The sequence below is a fragment of the Lynx rufus genome, unplaced genomic scaffold (genome assembly GCF_022079265.1).
Source record: "Lynx rufus isolate CCGP_SWC_20201006 ecotype Redwood Valley unplaced genomic scaffold, mLynRuf1.p SCAF_3, whole genome shotgun sequence".
NCBI lineage: Eukaryota > Metazoa > Chordata > Mammalia > Carnivora > Felidae > Lynx > Lynx rufus.
The window spans coordinates 29,285,093-29,310,424 of NW_025814845.1; the positions used below are offsets into that span (position 1 = coordinate 29,285,093).

The window sequence follows — 25,332 nt, forward strand, 5'->3', positions numbered from 1 at the left end:
AAGGAAGGAAAGAAGGAAGGAAGGAAGGAAGGAAGGAAGGAAGGAAGGAAGGAGAAAAGAAAAAGTGAGTTCTTCATGTGTTAGACGTTAACTGTTTAAAATTATTTCATTAATTTTCATTGCCATATGTAAATGGTGAACTAGAGCCTGAAAGTACCTGTGTTTATCTGCATCACACATTCAAAATTGCATTTAGATTTGTGTTGATGAAAATAAAGTCATTGTTGGAACTTCCAAAAGCAGCAACATTTTTCCAAAAGCAGCACACATATATTTTTTGATCTATGTGTGATCTATTTATTTTGCTTGCTCCATCAATTTAATATTAATAGCTGCTCTTAGGTTAGCCCAAAAAAGCCCATGTTTGCTCTTCTCCTTGGGCCATTCCAAATAAGTCCTTCGTGCCATGAGATTTTTGAGCTTGTGATAGCTGCTGGGAATGGAATACTGTGGAATAGGCTCCAGCAAGATCAAGATTAAGTTATCAAAAGCTTCATGAAATAGATTGTGGTGGGCAAAGTAGAGTTCATAATGACACCACTCACTCTGAACAAAGTTGGGAGACAAAACAAAGATGGACTTGTAACTTTTCTCAATGCAGTTGATGATATTCTCCACAATGCTCTTGCCAGGAACAAAGTTTCTCTCATGGAGACAAATCCTTAGGTCTTCTTTTTCTAGGTTTGGTAATAATTCACTCTTCACCCACACAGAATCATGCCCACTATAAGAAATAAAAGCGTGGAACTGAAGGGTTCTTTGGAGTTCTTCTAAGGGTAGGTTTCTTGCCCTGTGCCGGGTCTGAGTCCACTGACACACCATCCTGAGATACCAGGGCAGATCAAAGTACATACAGAGGGCAGTCACAGTAACAGTCAACACCAGCACAGTGACCCCAATGGTGACAAGCAGCAGAGCTGTGTTGCAGGATAACTGAGACACATGAAAGTCCTTTAGTGGGGTTCCCTTATAGCTTTCTGGATAGTCACACTTATAAGAATCAGGCCAACCCTCTACCACTTCACTTGATACTTGGCCTATATTCTGGATAAATTCTCTTAGCTCACAGGTGCATTGGAATGGATTGTTTCCTGCTCTTATGGACCTAATCTTCTGGCAGCTGTGGAAGAAATCAGCTGATGGGTTGGAAATTGAATTATGGTCAATGATCAGTACAGAAAGGCTGCTAAAAGCTCCACAGTCAGGAAGGTGGGCTAAGGAATTGGAGGCAACATTGAGTTCTTGCAAAGCTTCTAGTTTCATGATTGGTTTAGGAATGCTTCTTATTTGGTTATTGTGAAGATCAAGTACCTTGACCTTAGGAGGTAAACATCTGAAAACAGAGTCAGTAAGTATATTTGAAGACATATTTAAACTTAATAAACTTGTAGTCCAAGAGCAATCTCCTTCATTTTTATCATACCTTAGAGAATTCTGACTAACATCCAATTGTTGTAGAGACTTCATCTCCTTGGTCATATAAACTATACTTGCAAGTTCTTTTAATTGATTCATTTGTAAACTAAGTGTCTCTAATTTAGCCAAGTTTCCACAATTTTTGAAAACCATGTCTGTTAAGAGATTATTAGAAAAATCCAAATATAAAAATGTGCTAATTTGGGATGGACAAACCATGTGGACCATATGTGTACCAGACACTGTGAAATTTTGAACGTTCATATTTGAAAAGATTTCATAGATATAACTTTGTGGAAAACTGAACACATCAGTGACCACTTGGTGTATAGAGAAGGCCTTCAGTGAAGTGTTCGAATAATCAAAATCTCTGAAGTCAAGGTGACCTTGTAGTTTTACATTTGAAATTGAGAAATACTTTATGCTTGTATGCCAAACCAACTGGATGATCATAATGAAAAAATTCCAAGTTGTTTCAATGTTGTTTAAAGTAAGATTTGATAACCTTGAGTTGTTCTGAAGTTTTAACAGAACATTTTGGAAATAAGAACATCCATTATCATCTAGCACACATTTGATATTGGAAAGTTCCAGACTTAGTGCTGTGCTGACTGATACATCCAAAATAAAACTGAATTCTTTTCTTGTGGGGAAAATTATGTGTAGACTTTCTATATTAAAGTTTTGAAGGCTCTCAGGGTCTTCTTTTTCCCCATAAGCGTCTCCTAAGACCAGTAAAACCTTACTTATATGCAAAGAAGCAATTGGTAGCACACTAGATTTTTGTAATTGTGTGGCGCTCAACCCCAGAAATTCTAGTTGAGACATATTGCCAAACTCTTTGCATATGGGTAGGCCAACAAATGCATTAAATGAGAGGTCTAAATGCTTGAGATTCACAGTAGGATGGCAAGAAATCTTCCACAATTCATTGTGGGACAAATCCAAATATTCCAATTCCTGGTTGAATTTGAAAACACTAATATCAAGATATTGAATTCTGTTATGAGAAACTATCAAAATCCTTAGCTTTGATAGTGATACGATGTCAGAAGTCTGAAGCTCAGATATATAGTTTTGTGATATATTTAAGATTGTTGTTTTCAGGGATAGGTTTTTGGGAACATGAAAGAGACTTGATTCTGATCTGTCAACCAAAAATTCACTTTCATCAGTCAGTTGGATTTTGGCCTCAAGTATTAACATGAAGATGATGGCAAAATGGAAGATGCTAGAATTAGTTTTCATCATTTTGTAATATTAGACATTCCTAAGAATAGTTGTTATCCTTTAGAGCATCTTGATACAGGTACAAATCCTAAAAAAAAAAAAAAAAATCCACTTTAAATAATTGTATTAAACTAGGCATGACTGGCATGAAACATTTTTTCCTAGGGACTCATAAAATGAAGTCTACATTCTTTGAAGTCACACAATCTGAAACCAGGGAAATACACATATTGATAAACAATTACACTACCTCTAATCAAATAATTTTTAATATGCATGGTGTAATGGGTTGAATGGTGACGTCACCCAAAAGATATACACCTTGTAACTCTGTCCTAATCACCAGAAACTGTGAATATTACCTAACTTGGAAAAAGGATCTTTGTAGAGATGATTAAGTTAAGGATCTTTAGATGAGGGGATCATCCTGGATTATCCAGGTGGTCTCTAAATCCAGTGACAAGCGTTCTTATAAGAGAAAAGCAGAGGGATATTTGATGGAGATAATAGAGACACAGAGAAGGCCATCTGAAGATGGAGGCAGAAATTGGATCAGATACAGCCACAAACCAAGGAATGCCGACAGCTACCAGAAGCTGAAAGAGGCTTTAGAGAGAGCTTAGTGCTACCAACACCTTGATTTTAGACCTCTGGTCTCCAGAACCATGAGAGAATAAATTTCTGTTGTTTTTAGCTACCAAGTGTATGGTAATTTGTTATAGCAGCCACAGGAAACTAATATTTATGGAAAGGTAGTTTTACATATTTATGGAAAGTCCACTGACCACAACCTTCCCAAGATCATATAGAATTCAAGCTAGGATTCACAGCTGGTATGTTTTCTACTTTTGACATGCACCACCTCATGGCTTTCTTAAGAGTTCCTTTCACATGGGGTTGAATTCAGGCTTTCTTGCATTACTTTCTATTATTTACACATGGCTTCATGCCTAACTTTGGTATTATTCAAAAGGTAATTAGATAACTAAAGGTCTCTCAAAATCCATTTATTCATCCATTTGTTTATTCATCCAGTATTTATTGATAATCTACTGGCCATGTTTTAGGAACTAGAGATAAAGCCGTGAGCAAAATAAAGCCCTAATTCTCAAGGGGTTTGTTCTCTGGTGGGTAGACAGAAAACAAATGACTAAATGTAATTTCATGTAGTAGTAAATGACATGGAAAACTTAAGCAGAGTAAATGAATCAAGAATAATGGTAGGAAGGGAGGATATAAGATGGTGGAGCAGCATGAAGACCCTCAGCTTGTCTCATCTCTGCAATGAAGCTAGATCAGCACCAAAGCATTTTGTACACCTAGAAAATTGATCTGAGGATTAACACAATAATCTGCATAACCTGAGCCACAGAACTCAGCAGGTACATGGTGTGGAGAGGTGAACGGGGGGAGAGAAAAGCCACAGAGGGTAAGGAGCTCTTTTTGCAAACAGAAGATAGAGAAAGAAGACTGCAGTACATCAGGAGAGTGAAGGAAAAATACTCGCCCGAAAGTAGTAGGAGAGAGAGAGAAAGAGTGAAAACACAGAGGACTGAACAAGAAATGTGTTGCCCAAAACCAGTGATGGAGAGAAAGGAGAGTTTCAATAATACCAAGATTCTATAATCAGTGGAGCACAAAGTCTGAAGTTCTGGAGTTCAGTGCCTGGTGATGCTCCGGTAAGGAAGTAGGGCGAATCCCCAGATGCAGGCAGCAGCGTCTGAGGAGTCCCTGTGCAATGGGGAGAAATGGTTCCCCTGCTTGGAAACCATTTGGTAGAGGCCATAAAGCCTCCCCAAAGGCAAAGTTCCCAGCAGACCCTGGAGAGCAGCCATGTTTGCTGGGATTGGGAAAATGACTCCAGAGTGGGATGAAACCTGGCACTAGTTGTATGTTGTGATATACCATAATCTCTGAACTTCTGCCACTGTGTGATCTCATGAATGTTTTCTGGGGCAAGTCGGTACCTGGCCATTGTTCAGCAAGACCCTCCCCCAGAGAGTCAGTGTGGATCCAAGCTGCAAAGATCTCTGAAGTGTGGGGTTTTGAAACACAACCCCATCTAAGATAAAACTCTGGAGGGAGGTGCCACCTGGGAGGTGGATGGCTTGGACACGGACAGGTTAGAGGCAGGGAATGGACAGAGGCCTGAGACAAAGAAGAGGTGCTTGATCATGGATCAGTGAGAGCGTGAAGTTCCTGTGCCAGAGAATAGGGAGCTGAGTGAAGCCATTTCCACCTCTCCCATGCATGCACATGGGCATGAGCATGCCCGCCATGCTGATCCACACCAGTAAGCTAAGCAGCACCACCTAGTGGAGAAGGCAGATGTTACACCAAGCCCCGCCCAACTGTGCTCTCCAAGAACAACCTCTAGAAGATGAGCATAAGTCACTCCATCTGCAAAGTGTCCAGTTCTAGGACATAGTTCATAGTTTCAGTTCTAGGGGAGACTGAATTTAACTTCATTCAAGTTTCACTGTGTTTGCTGGTTCATTTATTCATTTTTTTTTTGCTTAAATTGTTTTTTTTCTTTTTCTTTGTCTTGTATAAGGAGAAAATTTTATTTTTATTTTATTTTTTAATTAAAATGTTTAATTATTTACTTTATTCTTTATTATTTTTAAACTTTTATTCTATTTCATTTTCTTAATTTCATTTTATTCTATTTTACTACATAATTTTTTGAATTTAAAATTTTCTTAACTTTTTTTCCTTTTCTTTCTTTTCTTTCCAATTTTTCTGTATTCTATCAAGCTTCTTTCAACAAGCAGACCAAAACACAGCTAGGATCTAGTTTCCTTCATTTGATTTGTTTTGTTTTTAATTTTTTAATTTTTACTTTATTTTATTAGTTTTTTTTCTTCCTCCAAAATGATAAAACAAAGAAATTCACCCCAAAAGAAAGAGCAGAAGAAATGACAGTCAGGGGCTTAATCAATGCAGATATAAGCAAAATGTATGAACTAGAATATAGAACCGTGGCAAAAAGAATGCTACCTGGGGTTGAGAAAAGCATAGAATCACTTTCTGTGGAGATAAAAGAAGTAAAATCTGGTCAGGATGAAATTAAAAATGCTATAACCAAGATGCAATCTCAAATCCATGCCACAATGGCAAAAATGGATGAAGCAGAGCAGTGAATCATCAATATATAAGACAAAATTATGGAGTAATGAAGTAGAAAAAAAGAGGGAAACAGAGGCAAAAGTGCATGATATAAGACTTAGAGAACTCAGTGACTTATTAAAAAGGAATAACATCTGAATCATAGGAGTCCCATAAGATGAAGAGAGAGAAAAGGGGGCAGAAGGTTTGTGTGAGCAAATTACAGTGGAAAATTTTCCTAATCTGGTCAAGGACACCAACACCAAAATCCAAGAAGCACAGAGAATTCCCATTAGATTCAACAAAAATTGACCATCAACAAGGCATATCATAGTCAAATACACAAAATACACAGACAAAGAATTATGAAAGCAGCAAGGGGAAAAAAGTACTTAACCTATAAGAGAAGACATATCTGGTTCACAGTAGACCTATACACAGAAACTTAGCAGGCCATAAAGGAGTGGCAGGATATATTCAATGTACTGAAGAGGAAAAATATGCAGCCAAGGATTCTTTATCCAGCAAGACTGTCATTCAAAATACAAAGAGAGGGGCGCCTGGGTGGCTGGTCGGTTAAGCGTCTGACTTCGGCTCAGGTCATGATCTCGCCGTCCGTGAGTTCAAGCCCCGCGTCGGGCTCTGTGCTGACAGCTCAGAGCCTGGAGCCTGTTTCAGATTCTGTGTCTCCCTCTCTCTCTGCTCCTCCCCTGTTCATGCTCTGTCTCTGTCTCAAAAATAAATAAACATTAAAAAAATTAAAAAAAAAAAAGCAAACAAAATACAAAGAGAGATAAAGAGTTTCCCAGACAAACAAAAACTACAGAAGTTCATGACCACTAAACCAACCCTGCAAAAATTTTTAAGGGGGACTCCTTGAATAGAGAAAAGATGAAACAAAACAAAAAAAAAAAAAACAAACAAACAAAAGCAACAAAGACTAGAAAGGACCAGAGAACATCACCAGAAACACCAATTCTACAGGCAACACACCGGCACTAAATTCATATCTTAAGTACTCACTCTAAATGTCAATAAACTAAATGCTCCAATCAAAAGACATAGGGTATCAGAATGGATAAGAAAACAAGACCCATCTATATGCTGCTTATAAGAGACCCATTTTAGACCTAGAGACACCTGCAGATTGAAAGGAAGGGGATGGAGAACAGTCTTATCATGCTAATGGTCATTAAAAGAAAGCTGGAGCAGCCATACTTATATCAGACGATCTAGATTTTAAAACACAGACTGTAACAAGAGATGAATAAGGGTATTATATCATAATTAAGGTGTCTATCCACCAAGATCTAATAATTGTAACAATTTATGTCCCCAACACGAAGCACCCAAATATATAAATCAATTAATCACAAACATAAAGACACTCATTGATAACAATACCATAATAGTAGGAATTCAACACCCCACATACAGCAATAGACAGATCATCTAAGCAGAAAATCAAGAAGGAAAGAGGGCTTTGAATGATACACTTGACTGAATAGACTTAACAGATACAGTCAGAACATTTTATCCTACAGCAGCAGAATACACATTCTTCTCAAATGCACATGGAATATTCTCCAGAATAGATCACACACTGGGACACAGATCAGCCCTCAACAAGTAAAAAAGATCGAGATCATACCTTGCATATTTTCAGGCCACAATGCTATGAAACTTGAAACGAATCACAAGAAAAAATGGAAAGACCATGAATACTTGGAGACTGAAGAACAACCTACTAAAGAATGAATGGGTTAACCAAGAAATTAAAGACGAAATTAAAAAGTACGTGAAAGCCAATAAAAATGAAAACATAACAGCCCCAATCGTTTAGGATGCAACAAAGGCAGTCATATGAGGGAAGTATACAGCAATCCAGGACTTCCTAAAGAAGGAAGAAAGTCTCAAATACATAACCTAATCTTATACCTTAAAGAGCCAGAAAAAGAACAGCAAATAATACCCAAAACCAGAAGGGAAATGATAAAGATTAGAGGAGAAATCAATGATATCAAAATTTTTAAAAAAGCAGTAGACAGGTCAACAAATCCAGGAGCTGGTTCTTTGAAAGAATTAACAAAATTGGTAAACGCCTAGCCTGACTGATGAAAAAGAAAAAGGAAAGGGCCCCAATAAATAAAATCACAAATGAAAGAGGAGAGATCACAACCAACACCTCAGAAATACAAAAAATAATAAGAGAATATTATGAACAATTATAGGCCAACAAATTGGGCAATCTGGAAGAAATGGACAAATTCCTAGAAACATGTAAACTACCAAAACTGAAACAAGAAGACGTAGAAAATTTGAACAGACCCCATAACGAGTAAAGAAATTCAATCAGTAATCAAAAATTTCCAAACAAACAAGAGTCCAGTGCCAGATGGCGTTCCAGGGGAATTCCACCAAACATATAAAGAAGAGTAAACACCTATTCTCTTGAAGCTGTTCCAAAAAATAGAAATGGAAGGAAAACTTCCAAACTCATTCTTTGAGGCCAGCACTACCTCGATTCCAAAACCAAAGACTCCACTAAAGGAGAATTATAGACCAATTTCTCTGATGAACATAGATGCAAAAATTCTCAACAAGATACTAGCAAACTGGATCCAACAATTCATTAAGAGAAATATTCACCACGATCAAGTGGGATTTATTCTTGGGCTGCAGGGCTGGCTCAATATCTGCAAATCAGTCAATGTGATATATCACATTAATAAAAGAGAGGATAAGAATCACATGATCCTCTCAAGAGATGCAGAGAAAGCATTTGACAAAATACAGCATCCTTTCTTGATAAAAACCCTCAAGAAAGTAGGGATAGAGAGATCATACGTCAAGATCATAAAAGCCATATACAAAAGACACACCCCTAATATCATCCTCAATGGGGAAAAACTGAGAGCTTTCCCCCTAAGGTCAGGAACACGACAAGGATCATCCACTCTCACTACTGTTAGTCAACATAGTACCAGAAGTCCTAGCCTCAGAAATTGGACAATGCAAAGAAATAAAAGGCATCCAAATTGGCAAGAAGGAATTCAAAGTTTCACTCTTCGCAGATGACATGATACCCTATGTGGAAAACCCAGAAGACTCTATCAAGTCCTGCTAGAACTAATATGTAACTCAGGAAAGTTGCAGGATATAAAATCAATTACAGAAATCGGTTGCATTTTTTTAGTGTGGTTTTATAAAAAAAATTTTAAATGTTTTATTTATTTTTAAGAGAGCTAGAGAGACAGAGCATGAGCAGGGGAGGGGCAGAGAGAGAGGGAGACACAGAATCCAAAGGAGACTCCAGGCTCTGAGCTGTCGGCACAGAGCCCAACACGGAGCTTGAACACACAAACTGCGAGATCATGACCTGAACTGAAATCAGATGCTTAATTGACTGAGCCACCCAGGTGCCCCTCAGTTGCATTTCTGTACACCAATAAGGAAGCAGCAGAAAGAGAAATCAAGGAATCGATCCCATTTACAATTGCACCAAAAAACATAAAATACCTAGGAATAAGCCTAACCAAAGAGGTGAAAAATTTATACACTGAAAACTATAGAAAGCTTATGAAAGATATTAAAGAAGACACAAAAAATGGAAAAACATTCCACGCTTGTGGATTGGAAGAATAAATATTGTTAAAATGTCTATACTACCCAAAACAGTGTACACATTTAATGCAGTTCCTATCAAAATACCAATAGCATTTTTCACAGAGCTCAAACAAACAATACTAGAATTTGTATGGATCCACAATAGACCCCAAATAGCCAAATCAATCCTGAAAAAGATAACCAAAGTTGGAGGCATCACAATTCCAGACTTCAAGCTGTATTTCAAAGCTGTAATCATCAAGACAGTCTGGTACTGGCACAAAAACAGACACATAGATCAAGAACCCAGAATAGTTTTCCAGAACCCAGAAATAGACCCACAAATCTATGACCAACTAATCTTTGACAAAGCAGGAAAAAATATCCAATAGAAAAGAAAAGTCTCTTCAGCAAATAGTGTTGGGAAAACTGGACCACTTTCTTACACCATACACAAAAATAAACTCAAAATGGATGAAATACCTAAACGTAAGACAGGAAGCCATCCAAATCCTAGAGGAGAAAACAGGCAACAACCTCTTTGACCTCAGTCCCATAACTTCTTACTTGATGTGTCTCTAGAGGTATGGGAAACAAAAGCAAAATGAACCATTGGGACCTCATCAAGATAAAAAGCTTCTGCACAGCGAAGGAAACAATCAGCAAAACTAAAAGGCAACCAAGAATGGGAGAAGATATTTGCAAATGACATATTAGGTAAAGGGTTAGTATCCAAAATCTATAAAAAACTTATCAAAATCAACACGCCCCCCCCAAAAAAAACCCAAATAATCCAGTGAAGAAATGGGCAAAAGATTTTCTTTTCTTCTCTTCTTCCAAAGAAGACCTCCAGGTGGCTAGAAGACACATGAAAAATGCTCAACATCACTTATTATCAGGGAAATGAAAATCAAAACCACAATGAGATGCCACCTCACACCTGTCAGAATGGCTAAAATTAACAACTCAGGCAACAACAGATGTTGGTGAGGATGCAGAGAAAGATGAACCCTTTTGCACTGCTGGTGGGAATTCAAACTGGTGCAGCCACTCTCTAGAAAACAGTATGGAGGTTCCTCAAAAAAAAATAGAACTACTCTATGACCCAACAATTGCACTAATAGGTACTCATTCAAAGGATACAAAAATGCTGATTTGAAGGGGCACCTGCACCCCCATGTTTATAGCAGCACTATCGAAAATAGCCAAATTATGGAAAGAGGCCAAATGTCCATCAGCTGATGAATGGATAAAGAAGGTGTGGCATATATATTCAATGGAATGTTACTTGGCAATGAAAAATAATGAAGTCTTGCCATTTGCAACAGCATGGATGGAACTAGATTGTATTATGGCAAGTGAAATAAGTCAGAGAAAGATAAATATACGATTTCACTTATATGTGGAATTTAAGATACAAAATAGATGAACATAAGGGAAAGGAAGCAAGAATAATATAAAAACAGGGAGGGGAAAGCTGGAGACAAAGGAAGGGTGTGCAACTGCTGGTCAGAAAGAGTATAGAGACAAACTATAAGTACAGAGTTCTGATACTAGAGACTGGGCAGCTGGGTGATGCCATCTTCACCCCTCCTGCGCATGTGCATACACACCTACAAGTGCCACAACAATTCATCCCAGTAAGCTACGCAGTGTCTTCTAGTGGAAAATGGAGCCATTACACTGAGCTCTGCCCAACTTGGCCAACCTCACTCTTCAAGAACGACACAAGTCTCTCCACCTGCTTAGTTTACAGATTATAAAGTGCTTCATAGTTTGACTTCCAGGGGAAACCGATGTAATTTCAATCATAGTTCAGTCTTTTTGCTGGTCCATCTATCCAATTTTTTTTTCTTTTCTTTTCTTATTCTTGAATACAAAAAGAGAAAAAAAATTATTTTTAGTTTCCATTCTATTAAAAATATTTTTCTTTAATTTTTTCTACTATATCTTTTTACTTTTTTGTAAAAATTTTCAAATTTTATTTTTTACTTCCACTATTTCATTTTACTCAATTTAATTGTATTCATTTTTTTTTCAAATTTGCAAGCATTTTCCTCTTTTCTTTTCTTTTCTTTCGTTTTTTTTTCTCTAACCTATCAAGCTCCTTTCAACAACCAAATCAGGACACACCTAGGATTTAGCATCCTTTATTTGATTTTTTTGTGTTGTTCTTAATTTTTTAATTTTAATTTTTTTACCTTATTAATTTCTTTTCTTCCTTCAAAATTACAAAATGAAGGGATTCACCCCAAAAGAAAGAACAGGAAGAAAGGGCAGCCAGGGACTTAATCAACACAGATAAAAGCAAGATGTTTGAACCAGAATTTAGAATCACGATAATAAGAATACCAGCTGGGATTGAAAACAGATTAGAATCCCTTTCTGCAGAGATAAAAGCTAGTCAGAATGAAATAAAAAATGCTATAACCAAGCTGCAATCTTGATGGATGCCACAGCAGCAAGGATGAATGAGGCAGAGCAGTGAATCAGCAATAGAGAGGAAAAACTTGTGGAGAACAATGAAGCAGAAAAAAGAGGGAGACTAAGGCAAAAGAGCACAATTTAAGAATTAGAGAAATCAGTGACTCATTAAAAAGGAACTACATCAGAATCAGAGGGGTCCCAGAAGATGAAGAGAGAGGAAAAAGGGATAGAACGGTTATGTGAGCAAATCATAGTGGAAACCTTTCCTAACCTGGGGAAAGACACAGACATTAAAATCCAGAAAGCACAGAGGACTCCCATTAGGTTCAACAAAAACTGTCCATCAACAAGGGTTATCATAGCCAAATTCACAAAAGACTCAGGCCAAGAAAGAATCATGAAAGCAGAAAGGGAAAAAGAGTCCTTAACCTACAAGGGAAGACAGACCAGGTTCACAGCAGACCTATCCACAGAAACTTGGCAAGCCAGAAAGGAGTGGCAGGATATATTCAAAGTGCAGAATTGGAAAAATATACAGCCAAGAATTCTTTATCCAGCAAGACTGTCATTTAAAATAGAAGGAGAGATAAAAAGTTTCCCAGACAAACAAAAATTAAAGTGTTTCGTGACTACTAAACCAGCCCTGTAAGAAATTTTAAGGGGGACTCTCTAAGGGAAGAAAAGATTAAAAAAAAAAAAAAAAGACCAAAGCAACAAAGACTAGAAAGGACCAGAGAACACCACTAGAAACTCCAACTCTACAGGGAACATAATGGCAATAAATTCATATCTTTCAGCACTCATTCTAAACGTCAATGGACCGGATGCTCCAATCAAAAGACACAGGGTAACAGAATGGATAAGAAAACAAGATCCATCTACATGCTGTTTACAAGAGACCCATTTTAGACCAAAGAAACCTTCAGATTGAAAGTAAGGGGATGGAGAACCATCTATCATGCTAATGGTCACCAAAAGAAAGCTGGAGTAGCCACACTTACATCAGACAATCCAGACATTAAAATAAAGACTGTAAAGAGATGAAGAAGGCCTTATATCATAATTAAGGAGTCTATCCACTAAGAAGATCTAACAATTGTAAACATTTATGCTCCAAATGTGAAAGCACCCAAATATACAAATCAATTAATCACAAACATAAAGAAACTGATAGATAACAATGCCATAATAGTAGGGGACGTCAACGCCCCACTTACAACAATGGACAGATCATCTAAACAGAAAATCAACAAGGAAACAATAGCTTTGAATGCCACACTGGACTGGATGGACTTCTCAGATATATTCAGAACGTTTCATCCTAAAACAGCAGAATACACATTCATGGAACATTCTCCAGATCAGATCACATACTGGGACACAAATCAGCCCTCAACAAGTACAAAAAAATGGAGATAATATTGTGCATATTTTCAGACCACAATGCTATGAAACTCGAAATCAACCACAAGAAAAAATGTGGAAAGACAACAAATACTTGGAGACTAAAGACCATCCTACTAAAGACTGAATGGGCTAACCAAGAAGCTAAAGAGGAAATTAGAAAGTACATGGAAGCCAATGAAAATGATAACACCACAGCCCCAAACCTCTGGGACACGGCAAAGTTGGTCAGAAGAGGGAAGTATGTAGCAATCCAGGCCTTCTAAAGAAGGAAGAACGGTCAGAGATACACATCCTAACCTTACACCTTAAAGAGCAGGAAAAAGAACAGCAAATAAAACCCCAAACCAGCAGGAGACAGGAAATAATAATGATTAGAGCAGAAATAAATACTATCAAAACAACGATAACAAAAAACAGTAGAATAGATCAGTGAAACCAGAAGCTGGTTATTTGAAAGAATTAACAAAACTGATAAACCACTAGCTACTTTGATTAAAAAGAAAAAGGAAAGGACCCAAATAAATAAAATCAAGATTGAAACAGGAGAGATCACAACCAACACAACAGAAATACAAACAATAATAAGTGAATATTAGGAACAATTATATGCCAATAAAATGGACAATCTGGAAGAAACGTACAAATTCCTAGAAACATGTAAACTACCAAAACTGAAACAGGAAGAGATAGAAATTTGAACAGACCCATAACCAGTAAAGAAATCGAATTAGTAATCAAAATTCTCCCAACAAACCACAGTTCAGCACCAGATGGCTTTCCAGGGGAATTCTGCCAAACATTTATTTTTTTTTTTTTTTAATTTTTTTTTTTCAACGTTTATTTATTTTTGGGACAGAGAGAGACAGAGCATGAACGGGGGAGGGGCAGAGAGAGGGAGACACAGAATCGGAAACAGGCTCCAGGCTCTGAGCCATCAGCCCAGAGCCCGACGCGGGGCTCGAACTCACAGACCGCGAGATCGTGACCTGGCTGAAGTCGGACGCTTAACCGACTGCGCCACCCAGGCGCCCCTCTGCCAAACATTTAAAGAAGAGTTAGCACCTACTCTTTTGAAATTGTTCCAAAAAATAGAAATGGAAGAAAATTTTCCAAACTCATTCTACAAGGCCAGCATTACCTTGATTCTAAAACCAGACAAAGACCCCACTAGAAAGAAGTATAGACCAATTTCCCTGATGAACATGGGTGCAAAATTTCTCAACAAGATACTAGCCAATAAGATCCAACAATACATTAAAAAAATTATTCACCACGACCAAGTGGGATTTATACCTGGGATGCAGAACTGGTTCAATATCTGCAAAACAATCAATGTGATACATCACATCAGTAAAAGAAAGGACAAGCAAGAACCTCCTCTCGGTAGATGCAGAGAAAGCATTTGACAAAATACAGCATCTTTTCTTGATGAAAACCCTCAAGAAAGTAGGGATAGAAGGAGCATACCTCAAGATCATAAAAGCCATATATGGAAGACACACTCCTAATATCATCCTCAAAGGGGAAAAACAGAGCTTTCCCCCTAAGGAACAAGGATGTTCACTCTCACCACTGTGGTTTAACATAGTACTAGGAGTCCTAGCCTCAGCAATCAGAAAACAAAAAGAAATAAAAGGCATTCAAATCAGCAAGAAAGAAGTCAAAGTTTCACTCTTTGCAGATGACATGATACTCTATGTGGAAAACCCAGACTCCACCACAAAACTGCTAGAACTGATACGTGAAGTTCAGGAAAGTCACAGGATATAAAAATCAATATGCAGAAATCTGTGGCATTTCTATACACCAAAAAAAACAAACATTAAAACATTTTTTAGTGTTGATTTACTTTTGAGAGACAGAGAGCACGAGCAGGAAGGGGTGGAGATAAAGTGAGACACAGAATCCGAAGCAGGCTTCAGGTTCTGAGCTGTCAGCAGAGTCCAAGATGGGGTTTGAACCCATGAACCATGAGATCATGACCTGAGCCGAAGTCAGAGGCTTAACTGACTGAGCCACCCAAGTATTCCATAAAAATAAACATTTTAAAAAAGATAGATTTAGCCTCACTTTATATGAGACAATGCATCGATACATTTGAATTATCTTTAGAGACTTTGGGGAAATTGAATGGATAAAATCCATACAATCAATCTGGCACTATTAAGTTCGGCACCACAAATAGTATTTACAAGTCTTCTCTACACAAGGCCAACTAGCTATTAAGTTGAAAAGATCAGAACCAGTTCAAGAGTTTTTTGGCTTTGTTTCCTAAGTGGTTTTGTAAACTTTTCCTTTTTATTGTAAAGATGAACTTCCTTTTTTTTGTTTTTTTTTTTTAAGTTTACTTATTTTGAGAGAGAGAGAGAATCTGCACTGACAGCCTGAAGCCCAACACAGAGCTCCATCTGACCAACCAGGAGATCGTGACCTGAGCTGAAATCAATAGTTAAAAGCTTAACAGACTGAGCCACCCAGATGTCCCAAGATGCAGTTACTTTCGACTCTTTTGATCAAAGTGGGTGTAGCCTGGGAAACATTTTCAAGATCTACAATTCCATCTGACTAGTAGCACCCAGAATGGTTTCGGTGGCTTGAGAAAACAGAAAAGAAGATCTTGTGGAACAGCCCAGAGAAATAAAATAAACCTGTCCATAAAACAGAGGGGTTATAGGACAGCACCACCTCCAGGACTAATTTACCTACACCCCCCTTTTCCGCAGCATTCTCATTGCAAAGGGAGAAACGGGGAAGGACGGGAAGAACGATGCCATCTGAAACCAACAGAGAGAAGCTCTGTAAGAAAACCGTGAGGTGTTTGCGACTGGAATATTCATCCTTCAACTCACATAAGTCTCCTGAGAGCCAGCCATGCATGCGATGAGGTGTCATCCAAAGAAAAACAAAGACACGCCAAAAAAACCCTTTCTCTGACTTAGGATGAGCAGCTGATAATTAAACACTAGTGCAAACCACAGTAAGTACGCATCAGAAATAACCCACTTAGAAAAACACCCCAAACCCACAGTGTCTCTTTTTTTTTTTTTAATGTTTATTTATTTTTCACAGAGACAGAGACAGAATGCGAGTGGGTCAGGGGCAGAGAGAGAGGGAGACACAGAAGCAGAAGCAGGCTCCAGGCTCCGAGCCGTCAGCACAGAGCCCGACGCGGGGCTCGAACCCACAAACCGCGAGATCGTGACCTGAGCCGAAGTCGGACGCTCAACCAACTGAGCCACCCAGGCGCCCCCCACAGTGTCTCTTAATCACAGAGACTTTTGAGATTTTTGTGTCTGATCACTAGTTAAACCGTTATTTTCTTTCTATAGGATATTAAAAAAATATATATTGCTGCTTACCAACAAACCTGCCAGTCGGTCGCATTGGCAATCTGTAGGAAATTTAAGTACTTCCTGGAACATTTATTTCACTAGCAACTATATTTAAATGTTGGGGGTGGGAAGAAAAGCTCTTTTGTGCCATCTACTGAATCCCACTGAAATTACACAGGAAGTGTAAACCAATTTTCTCCTATTCATATGTAGAATAGGGGCTGGTGGGTTAATTGATAGGCCTGTATTAAAATAGAATTTCTGTGGCTCTTTCATTCTAGACAGCTGACTGCTGTTTCTGTGCGAAGTGAAAAACATGCTGTTGATAAACCACAGATGATTATTGGCTGAATTCAAAATGCATATTGTGGCGGCTGGGCTGAGAAAGGAAGAGCAGACCTGGCTGTGTCTCAGATGCTTTGCTTCTATTCTTGCGTTTTGATCAGTCCCCCATTAAAGAGGGAGGGGTCAAGATCAGCACTCTGCTAAAACTCCTAGAGAGAGAAGATCATTCATGTGCTAATAGAGAATGGATGCTAACTAGTCCCTTGTTTTTAACAAACTTGTTTTCCGAGACAGTCTGGTGCTTGAATTTTTTGCCATTGATATTTTCAAACTTAGTTCAAAAAGTGATTTTTTAGGGGCACCTGGGCGGCTCGGTCAGTTAAGCGTCTGACTCTTGATTTCACCTCAGGTTATGATCTCCCAGTTCCAGGGGATGGAGCCCTGAGTCAAGTTCTGTGCTGACAGCACAGAGCTTGCTTGGGACTCTCTCTCTCTGCCCCTCCCACACTTGTTCTCCCCCCCCCCCCTCTCTCCCTCTCTCTCTCTCCCTCTCTCTCTCTCTCTCTCTCTCTTAATGAATAAATAAACTTAAGTTATTTTTTAAAACTCCATGTGAGAAACATACTATCTAACAGTAAAGTCGAAGACATCTCCTTCTGGTTAGTTGTCTGCACACTCTAGGAATTCATTCTGATAGTGCCATTCTTTTAACATAACAAAAGCAACAACTGATGTGGGAAACAAAGGCAGAAAGAAATGGCAGAAAAAATTAAATTTCCTTATAACCTGCAGCCCAGACAAATACTTGAGGCTTTTTTCCCAGGGACTCCCTATTGTCTTCATGCTAATGCTTTGCTAGAGGGAAAACAACCTTAGTTTGACAATAGCTAGGCCTCCAGTATCCTGGGAGTCTTCAGCGTATGAAAATCTCATCGGAAACTTCCCCTGGACTTTACCTCCCCCAACTCCATAACATATAACCAGTCTCTCCTCATGGTCCCTGGGCAGCTCTTACTGCCCATGGGTCCTGTCCCCATGCTTTAATAAAATCATCTTTTTTGCACCAAAGACGTCTTCAAGAATGTTCTTGGTTGTCAGCTCCGGACCCCCCCACCATCACCCCAAAACCTCATCAGCAACCACCACAAATGGGCAAATAAGGTTAAGAAATGCCAGCTGTCTGCCTCAGAACTTGTCCCCAGCCTAGTATCAGAACTTGGGGTTCTTCTAATATTCTGTGTATCTCTCTGTTTCCTCCTACCACGCCCCTACACTTTGTTTAATAGGGGAAATGTATCTATAAATATATTTCTGAAACTGCAAGAATGAACCTCCCCCTCCTCCACTCTTACCATTTCTTCCCTCAGACCCTTCACTGGAGATGAGGGTGGTTTCTGAGTAAGAATTCAGCTCCCAGACGTATTTGACTTTGAACCAGGTCTGGAGAGGAAAGCCCACAGGGCAGGAAGCAAAGCCTGTGAGCACTCTGAAGTCCTGTGATTCCCTTCAAATTTCCTCCCACCACTCTGATTGCCCACCCACCTCCTTCTTTCCTCCCTATTGCCATTGGACGAACACACACTTGTAATCATGTACACCCATGCATTGATCCATGTGTCCTAAAGAAAACTTTAATTCTCAGGAATATAATTTCTTTGTAAAAAATTTTTTTAAATGTTTATTATTTATTTATTTATTTATTTATTTATTTATTTATTTTTGAGAGAGAGAGAGAGAGAGAGAGGCAGAGCATGAGCAGGGGAAAGGCAGAGAGAGAGAGAGAGAGAAAGACAGAATCCCAAGCAGGCTCCAGGCTCTGAGCTGTCAGCACAGAGCCTGGTGTGGGGCTTGAACCCACGAACCATGAGATCGTGACCTGATCCAAAGTCTGATGCTCAACCGATTGAGCCACCCAGGCACCCCTCTTTGTAAAATGTTTAACATTTTACTTTAATAGCTACAAAATATTATTTCCACAGGTAATCAATATCAAACATTATTAATGAGATATTTCGTATGTGCTTTATTCTAAGTCTTCAGAATCCAGTGTGTGTTTTATACCTACAGCACATCCTATTTGGACTACCCGCACTTCAGGTGCTCAGTGGGCTGGAGATATTGGAAAGCCCAGGTCTAGATGGAGTGTCATCACAGCCATGCAAATAAGCACAAACCTAAGCCCAGTTAATAGCAGCCCAGAGAACTAACTTCAAATAGAGCTCCCATATCTTACACTCCAGGCCACTCCTCACGTTCTCTCAATAGCAGTTTCTGCCCATCCCTAATTCCATACCCAGGCATTCTCTTTGGATCTAGGGCATTGTAAATATCCTGCCTCTAAGATATGACCTATAGTTGTTTTTTTTCTTCTTTTTTAAACAAAAGCTTTATTGAGATAGAACTCACATACCATAAAAAAGTTTACCCACTTAAAGTACACAATTCAATGGCTTTAAATATATTCACAGAATTATGCAACTGTTACCACAATCCATTTAGAATATTTCATCACCTTAAAGAGAAACACCACACGCCTTAGCTGTCACCGGCCACACCTGCATGTGCTCCAACTTTAGAAAGCTACTACACATTGTACTAATCCCTATAGATTTGCCCATTCTGGACATTTCATGTAAATGGAATCTACAATATGGGCTTCTTTGTAATTGGTCTCTTCACTTAGCTTGGTGTTTTCAAGATTTATCCATATTAGGCTGCTATCAGTGTTTCATTTTTTATTGCTAAATAATTTTCCATTGTATGGATGTATCACATTTTATTTATCTACTTGACAAGATGATGGACAATTGAGTTGCTTACACTTAACAGCTTTTATGAATAATGCTGCTGTGAACATTTGGGTACAGGTTTTTCTATGGACACATTTTCTCTTGGGTATGTACTTAGGTGTGGAATTGCTGCATCATTTGGTAGCTCTGTTTAGCCTTTTGAAAAGTTCTAGGCTGTTTCCAAAGCAGCTGCACCATTCTACATTACCACCAGCAGTGTGAAAGTCTTCCAATTTCTCCACATCCTTGCTAACACTAGTGATTGTCTGACTTTTACTATAGCCTTCTTAGTGGGAATGAAGTGGTATTTCGTTATGGTTTTAATTTGCAATTCCCCGATGCCTAATGATGTTGAGCATCATGTGTAGATTGGCTGTATGTATATCTTCTCTGCAACTTTGCTACACTTGTTTATTAGTTTTAATTAGTTTTTTAGTGGATTCCTAAATATTTTCTACAAACAAGATCATGTCATCTGCAAAATGTCGTCTTCTTTCTTTCCAATATGCATGCTTTTTTTTTTTTTTTAATTTTTTTTTTTCAACATTTATTTATTTTTGGGACAGAGAGAGACAGAGCATGAACGGGGGAGGGGCAGAGAGAGAGGGAGACACAGAATCGGAAACAGGCTCCAGGCTCTGAGCCATCAGCCCAGAGCCCGACACGGGGCTCGAACTCACGGACCGCGAGATCGTGACCTGGCTGAAGTCGGACGCTTAACCGACTGCGCCACCCAGGCGCCCCGTATGCATGCTTTTTTATAACACGTGCTTGCCTTATTGTCATGGCTAGCATTTCCAGGACAATGTCGAATAGAGGTGATGAGACCAGACCTCCTCATCTTGTTCCTTATGTTAGGGGGCAAAGCGTGGAGTATTGCACCATTAAGTATGATGCTAGCTGGGAATGTTTCACTGATGCTTTTCACCAGGCTGAGAAAGTTCCCATCTAGTCCTTGTTTGTTGAGTGCTTTTATCAGGAAGGGGTATAGAGTATGGTTTCTTAATCAATAAGGACAAGAACAATGCTATGACCACAGTGCCTTAGTTTGGGGGGGGGGAGTGCCTCTGCTTCCTTCCTCCCCTCCCTACTCTCCCCCACACCACCATTCCTCCTACCCACCTGATCCTAGAGCTCAAATTGTGTCCTATCAAGCTGGCTGGGAATAAAAAATGGCATCACCTGGACATCTGCCTTTTCATTAATTCTCCCTTAATTACTGAAAGTTTTCCAGCCAAATTTTTGAAACTGCTACCTGAGTAAATCGTAGGCCAAGGCCATCCTTGTCTCTAGCTATTTACCTGGTAGGAGGTTCCCTCTTTCAGTTTCATAAAATGTCAACAAGCACTTTGTACACAATCTTGGTTGGAGTTTTCTACTGTTGTCTAGGATATATTTTTGAAAGAAATTAACAGGTTAAAGGGCATGGACAAGTTTATGTTCTTGACACATAACTGCCAAGTGCTCACCATTAAGTTTGTGCCAATCTGCCTGCTCCCAAGGGGGTCAGAATACTCACTCTCCACATTCTCCACAAAAGTAGCATTTTGGAGACAATTTCATACATGAAGAGTGATATCTATGTTTCATTTTTATTTTCTTTTATTATAAATGTCTCAGTTATTCACGTTTATTGGCAATTTGTATCTTTTAGTGAATTACCTGTTCATGTCATTTGCCTATTTCTCTAGCAGGGTTATGTTTTTACTATTTAACTATGCATTCTATTTTATGTCACTGACACTGTCTGTCAGACTTTTTGCAAACACCTTCCCCCATTGTTTACTTTTCATTTCATGATCTTTTGAACCAATAAATGCATATATTTTTATCTAAATAAGAAAACTGACTTTCTCTTTGCTAGCACTGTCATTCAGTTGTGTGCTGGTAAACCAGGTTGCTCACCACCACCACCACTCCCCCAAAAAGCCTGATTTGTAGCATTTGCCAATACCTGCAGTATAAATATTTCCACTATGGTTGATTTCTAGCTGCCAACTGACATGAATGCAAAATTCCTGAATGTTTAACAGGAAGCTCTCACAATCTATACAGACAAGTTCCAGCAGACTACTGTTACATTGCTTTTAGGTTTAGAAAGTTCTTCTCTACGACAAGGTCAAGCAAATATATGTGTATGTGTTCTCAAGAAAAGTTTCTTCGTTATTTTACTTTTTTTATTACCCAAGGAATATATGTTAACTGAATAGAATCAAAAAATATAAATCAATAAAAAGGAAAAAAAATAAATCAATGGTAATCTCACTGTATACAGATAAGCCAATATCATTTTTGTAGTAACCATGCAAACTTTTTTAATGTAAATGAACATGATTTAGTCTCTTGATACCTGCTGCCAAATTGCTGTTCAGAAAATTTGTACACACACACACACACACACACACACACACACACTGATAGCATTAGACTGTATGCTGTTTTGTTATCTGCTCTTCTTAATTTATAACACATTATAAATATCTTTTCATGTCAGTAAATATCTATCTATGATGTAATGTGGGCCAGGAGTGAATGGTCAAGAAAGAATTCTTGAGACACTTTTGCTGCAAAAGGTGTTTTTATCAAAGCACGGGGACAGGACCTGTAGACAGAAAGAGCTGCGCTGTGATTGTGAGGAAAGATTGATTATATAGTTTTAAGTTAGGGGGATAAAGACAAAGAAATTTCCAAAAGGATTTTCATATGTTAAAGAAGATTTACAGGATCCTGGAGATCAGGCTATTGTCAAGCTAAGGTGTTTGGCTTCTAGCAAAGCATTAAAGTTAGAGCAGTTGTGAATTCCTTGAGTGTCATGTTCTGCCTGTCTCAATATTTGTCAACGGGCTGCAGGTTGTGAGGAAATTTAATTTTATCCACATTTCTTTTGCTTCTGTTCTCCTCATCATCTACAATTTTAGTATTGGCTAAATAACATTCCATTTTATTTACAATGCATATTTTTTTTAACATTTATTTATTTTGGGGACAGAGAGAGACAGAGCATGAACGGGGGAGGGGCAGAGAGAGAGGGAGACACAGAATCGGAAGCAGGCTCCGAGCCATCAGCCCAGAGCCCGACGCGGGGCTCGAACTCACTGACTGCGAGATGGTGACCTGAGCCGAAGTCGGACGCTTAACCGACTGAGCCACCCAGGCGCCCCTACAATGCATATTTTAATTAACAATGTATTTAACCAATCTTCTGATGTTAGGTATTTAAGTTGTTTTCAATTTTTGCTATTATAAACAATTCTGCCATAAGCAGCATCTTCATGCATTTCCTTAGGATGTGTCTGAACAATTATTTCTTTAGGATATATCCATTAAGTGGACTTTCTTAGTCAATGGACATAAATCCATGCTATTATTCTCTGCTTGTTCTTCTACTACTATGAGTGATATGTCTTTTCTATGATTATTTAATCCAAATTTAGGATAGAATTTTAAGTTGCTCATCTTCTATGTAATTCAGTAGCCCACCAACAATTTCAATTTCCCTTCCCATCTGTTGGTTCTACTGATTACATAACAGGGTATTGACTGGAACTTTCCCTACGATTTGGATCCAAAACCAAAGACAACAAAGTGTTATATACCCCTTGTTCTTCAGAGAGCTGCCAAAGGCCAAGGACTTCCATCAGGGCATTCTAAAAAGCAGCTGAACCAGACAATGGCCCTCCCCACCACTGCCTCACTCTCATACTTCCCAGCCACCTGAGAGTGCTGGGGATGGCAGCAAGTCAGCAGCACTGGGATACCAGGGTTTATGATCTTAGGCTGCACCCTCTTCTCCTCAGGGGAGAAGTAACATCCTCTCTCCTTTTCAAGCCAAGTAAAGGGGCTATGCCAGTAGAATCATTTATGGAGACTGGACAGAGAGACTAGGCATTTGTTTCCTCAGGTGAATGCTGGCTTTGATACACAAATGTGCAGGACACCCCTCCCCTCACCCAAGGGTTGTCCCTCTCTGAGGAAACTCCCAGGGAGTTTAGGAGTGTAACTAAACAGAGGACCCGGTATCTACTCTCACGGAGGTTTCTGTTGGAGTAACCCTTGCCAACAGGTAATTAGAGACCTGTGACCATGTACCTGGGAGAAGGGGTACATCTCCACTCACCTTCCCTTGGTCCACATACTCAGAGAAAGCACAGGAGGACTTCATTCATCCCGGTGACTCCATGTAAAAAGAATGGAGGCAAGAGCTATGGAAAACAGAGCCAACTGGCCAGTCTGAGCTCTTGAATGACTTTGTGGAGTAGACACAGCTACCTATCCTAGACCTCCTGACTATATTTGTCCTACATTTAAGAAAGAAAGAAACTTCTATCTTATTTAAGCCCTTGAGTTTGAGGTCTCCTTGTTCTGTACCTTAACCAACACAATTATAGAAAGGGACATCTGCCTTCCAACCCCTCATTCCTGGTCTCTACATCAGGTCCAGAAGAGACAGCGCACGAGCAGGGGAGGAACAGAGAAAGAGGGAGACACAGGATCCAAAGAAGGCTCCAGGCTCTGAACTGTCATCACAGAGCCCAACGTGGGGCTTGAACCCATAAACTGTGAGATCATGACACGAGCCGAAGTGGGACGCTTAACCGACAGAGCCTCCTTGTTGCCCCTAGATTGCACTTTTAATACCTCGAAGGGCTAGAGAGATATGAAATCTGCTTGAGATATTACTAAGGGATGAGAAGAGGAGAACTTTAGAATTCAGTTAACTGAGTGGGGAAAAATAAAAACTACTTCATATTTACACTTGGCTCTGTTGAGATTCCTTATAAACTTACCATAACTAAAAACCTCTAGAAAGTCTCTATGGCCTTAGAAATCCCTCCAGGTCTCTTTGTGATTTATTCTCATTCTTTTCTAATCAAATCACTCTCAATAAATCTAGACAGAAACTGACTTCCTCCTTTCTCAGCATTGTTTTTTGTGTTTTCACTCTCATTAAAACCCAGACTCTAGCCCATGTATATTCCAGTCACCCACCATCTCTTTCCCATTCTCCCCCACCCATCCATTGCAATCTCTTTACCACTATCTCTCGTTTGCACCTCGGGACTTCCCAAGCTGCTTCTTTCATATTTTTCCCTCTCTCTAAGATAGCATTTACTTATTCTGCCACACCCAGTTGGGTCTCCAAGCCACCAGAGACAGTTGTGTCTTCCCCAGGGTGGTGGGTTGAATAATGCCCCCTTCCAAAAAAAATTCCTGTGCACTTGAAACCTCAGAATGTGGCCTTGTTTTGAAACAGGGTCTTTGCAGATACAGTGAGAAGTTAAGACAAGATCATACTAGATTAAGAAGGGCCCTAAATCCAATGAGAGTGTCCCTATAAGAGACGGAAAAGAAGACAGGAGAAGGCCATGCGAAGATAGAGGCAGGGACTGGGGTGATACATCCACAAGCCAAGCAATGGCCAGGATTGCCAGCAACCACCAGACACTGGGAGAAAGGCACGGGACATTTCTCCCTCAGAGCCTCCAGAAGGAAGTAAGCCTGCTGACACCTTGATTTTGGACTTCTGGCTTCCGAAATTGTGAGAGATCAACTTCTGGTGTTCTAAGCTTTGTGGTAATTGGTTATAGCAGCCGTGGAAACCTAACACATCCAGTAAGGCTGCCAGTTGGATGCTTTCTTTGCTTACGGCTCCCTTTCAATTCCAACTTTGTGCCCACTGTGCCTTCCCTTTGAAGGGCCATCCCCGCCAGAGGCTGAGGGCCTTTATGCTG

The 25,332-nt window shown here is 39.2% G+C and overlaps 1 protein-coding gene across 3 annotated transcripts in view; it reads right to left on the reverse strand.

Annotated features, from left to right (window-relative positions):
- Nucleotides 1-273: 273 nt before the first annotated feature.
- TLR1 (toll like receptor 1) overlaps nucleotides 274-25,332 on the reverse strand; it is a 46,240-nt gene continuing 21,181 nt past the window's right edge. For 2 of the 3 annotated variants that reach the window (XM_047091671.1, XM_047091673.1), the window contains exon 2: nucleotides 274-2,734. In XM_047091671.1, the coding sequence (XP_046947627.1) occupies nucleotides 298-2,667 (2,370 nt within the window). In that variant the 5' untranslated portion in view covers nucleotides 2,668-2,734 and the 3' untranslated portion in view covers nucleotides 274-297. Of the gene's footprint in view, nucleotides 2,735-10,973; nucleotides 11,104-25,332 lie in introns of those variants that run through there. The other variant, XM_047091674.1, reaches the window with a different exon arrangement.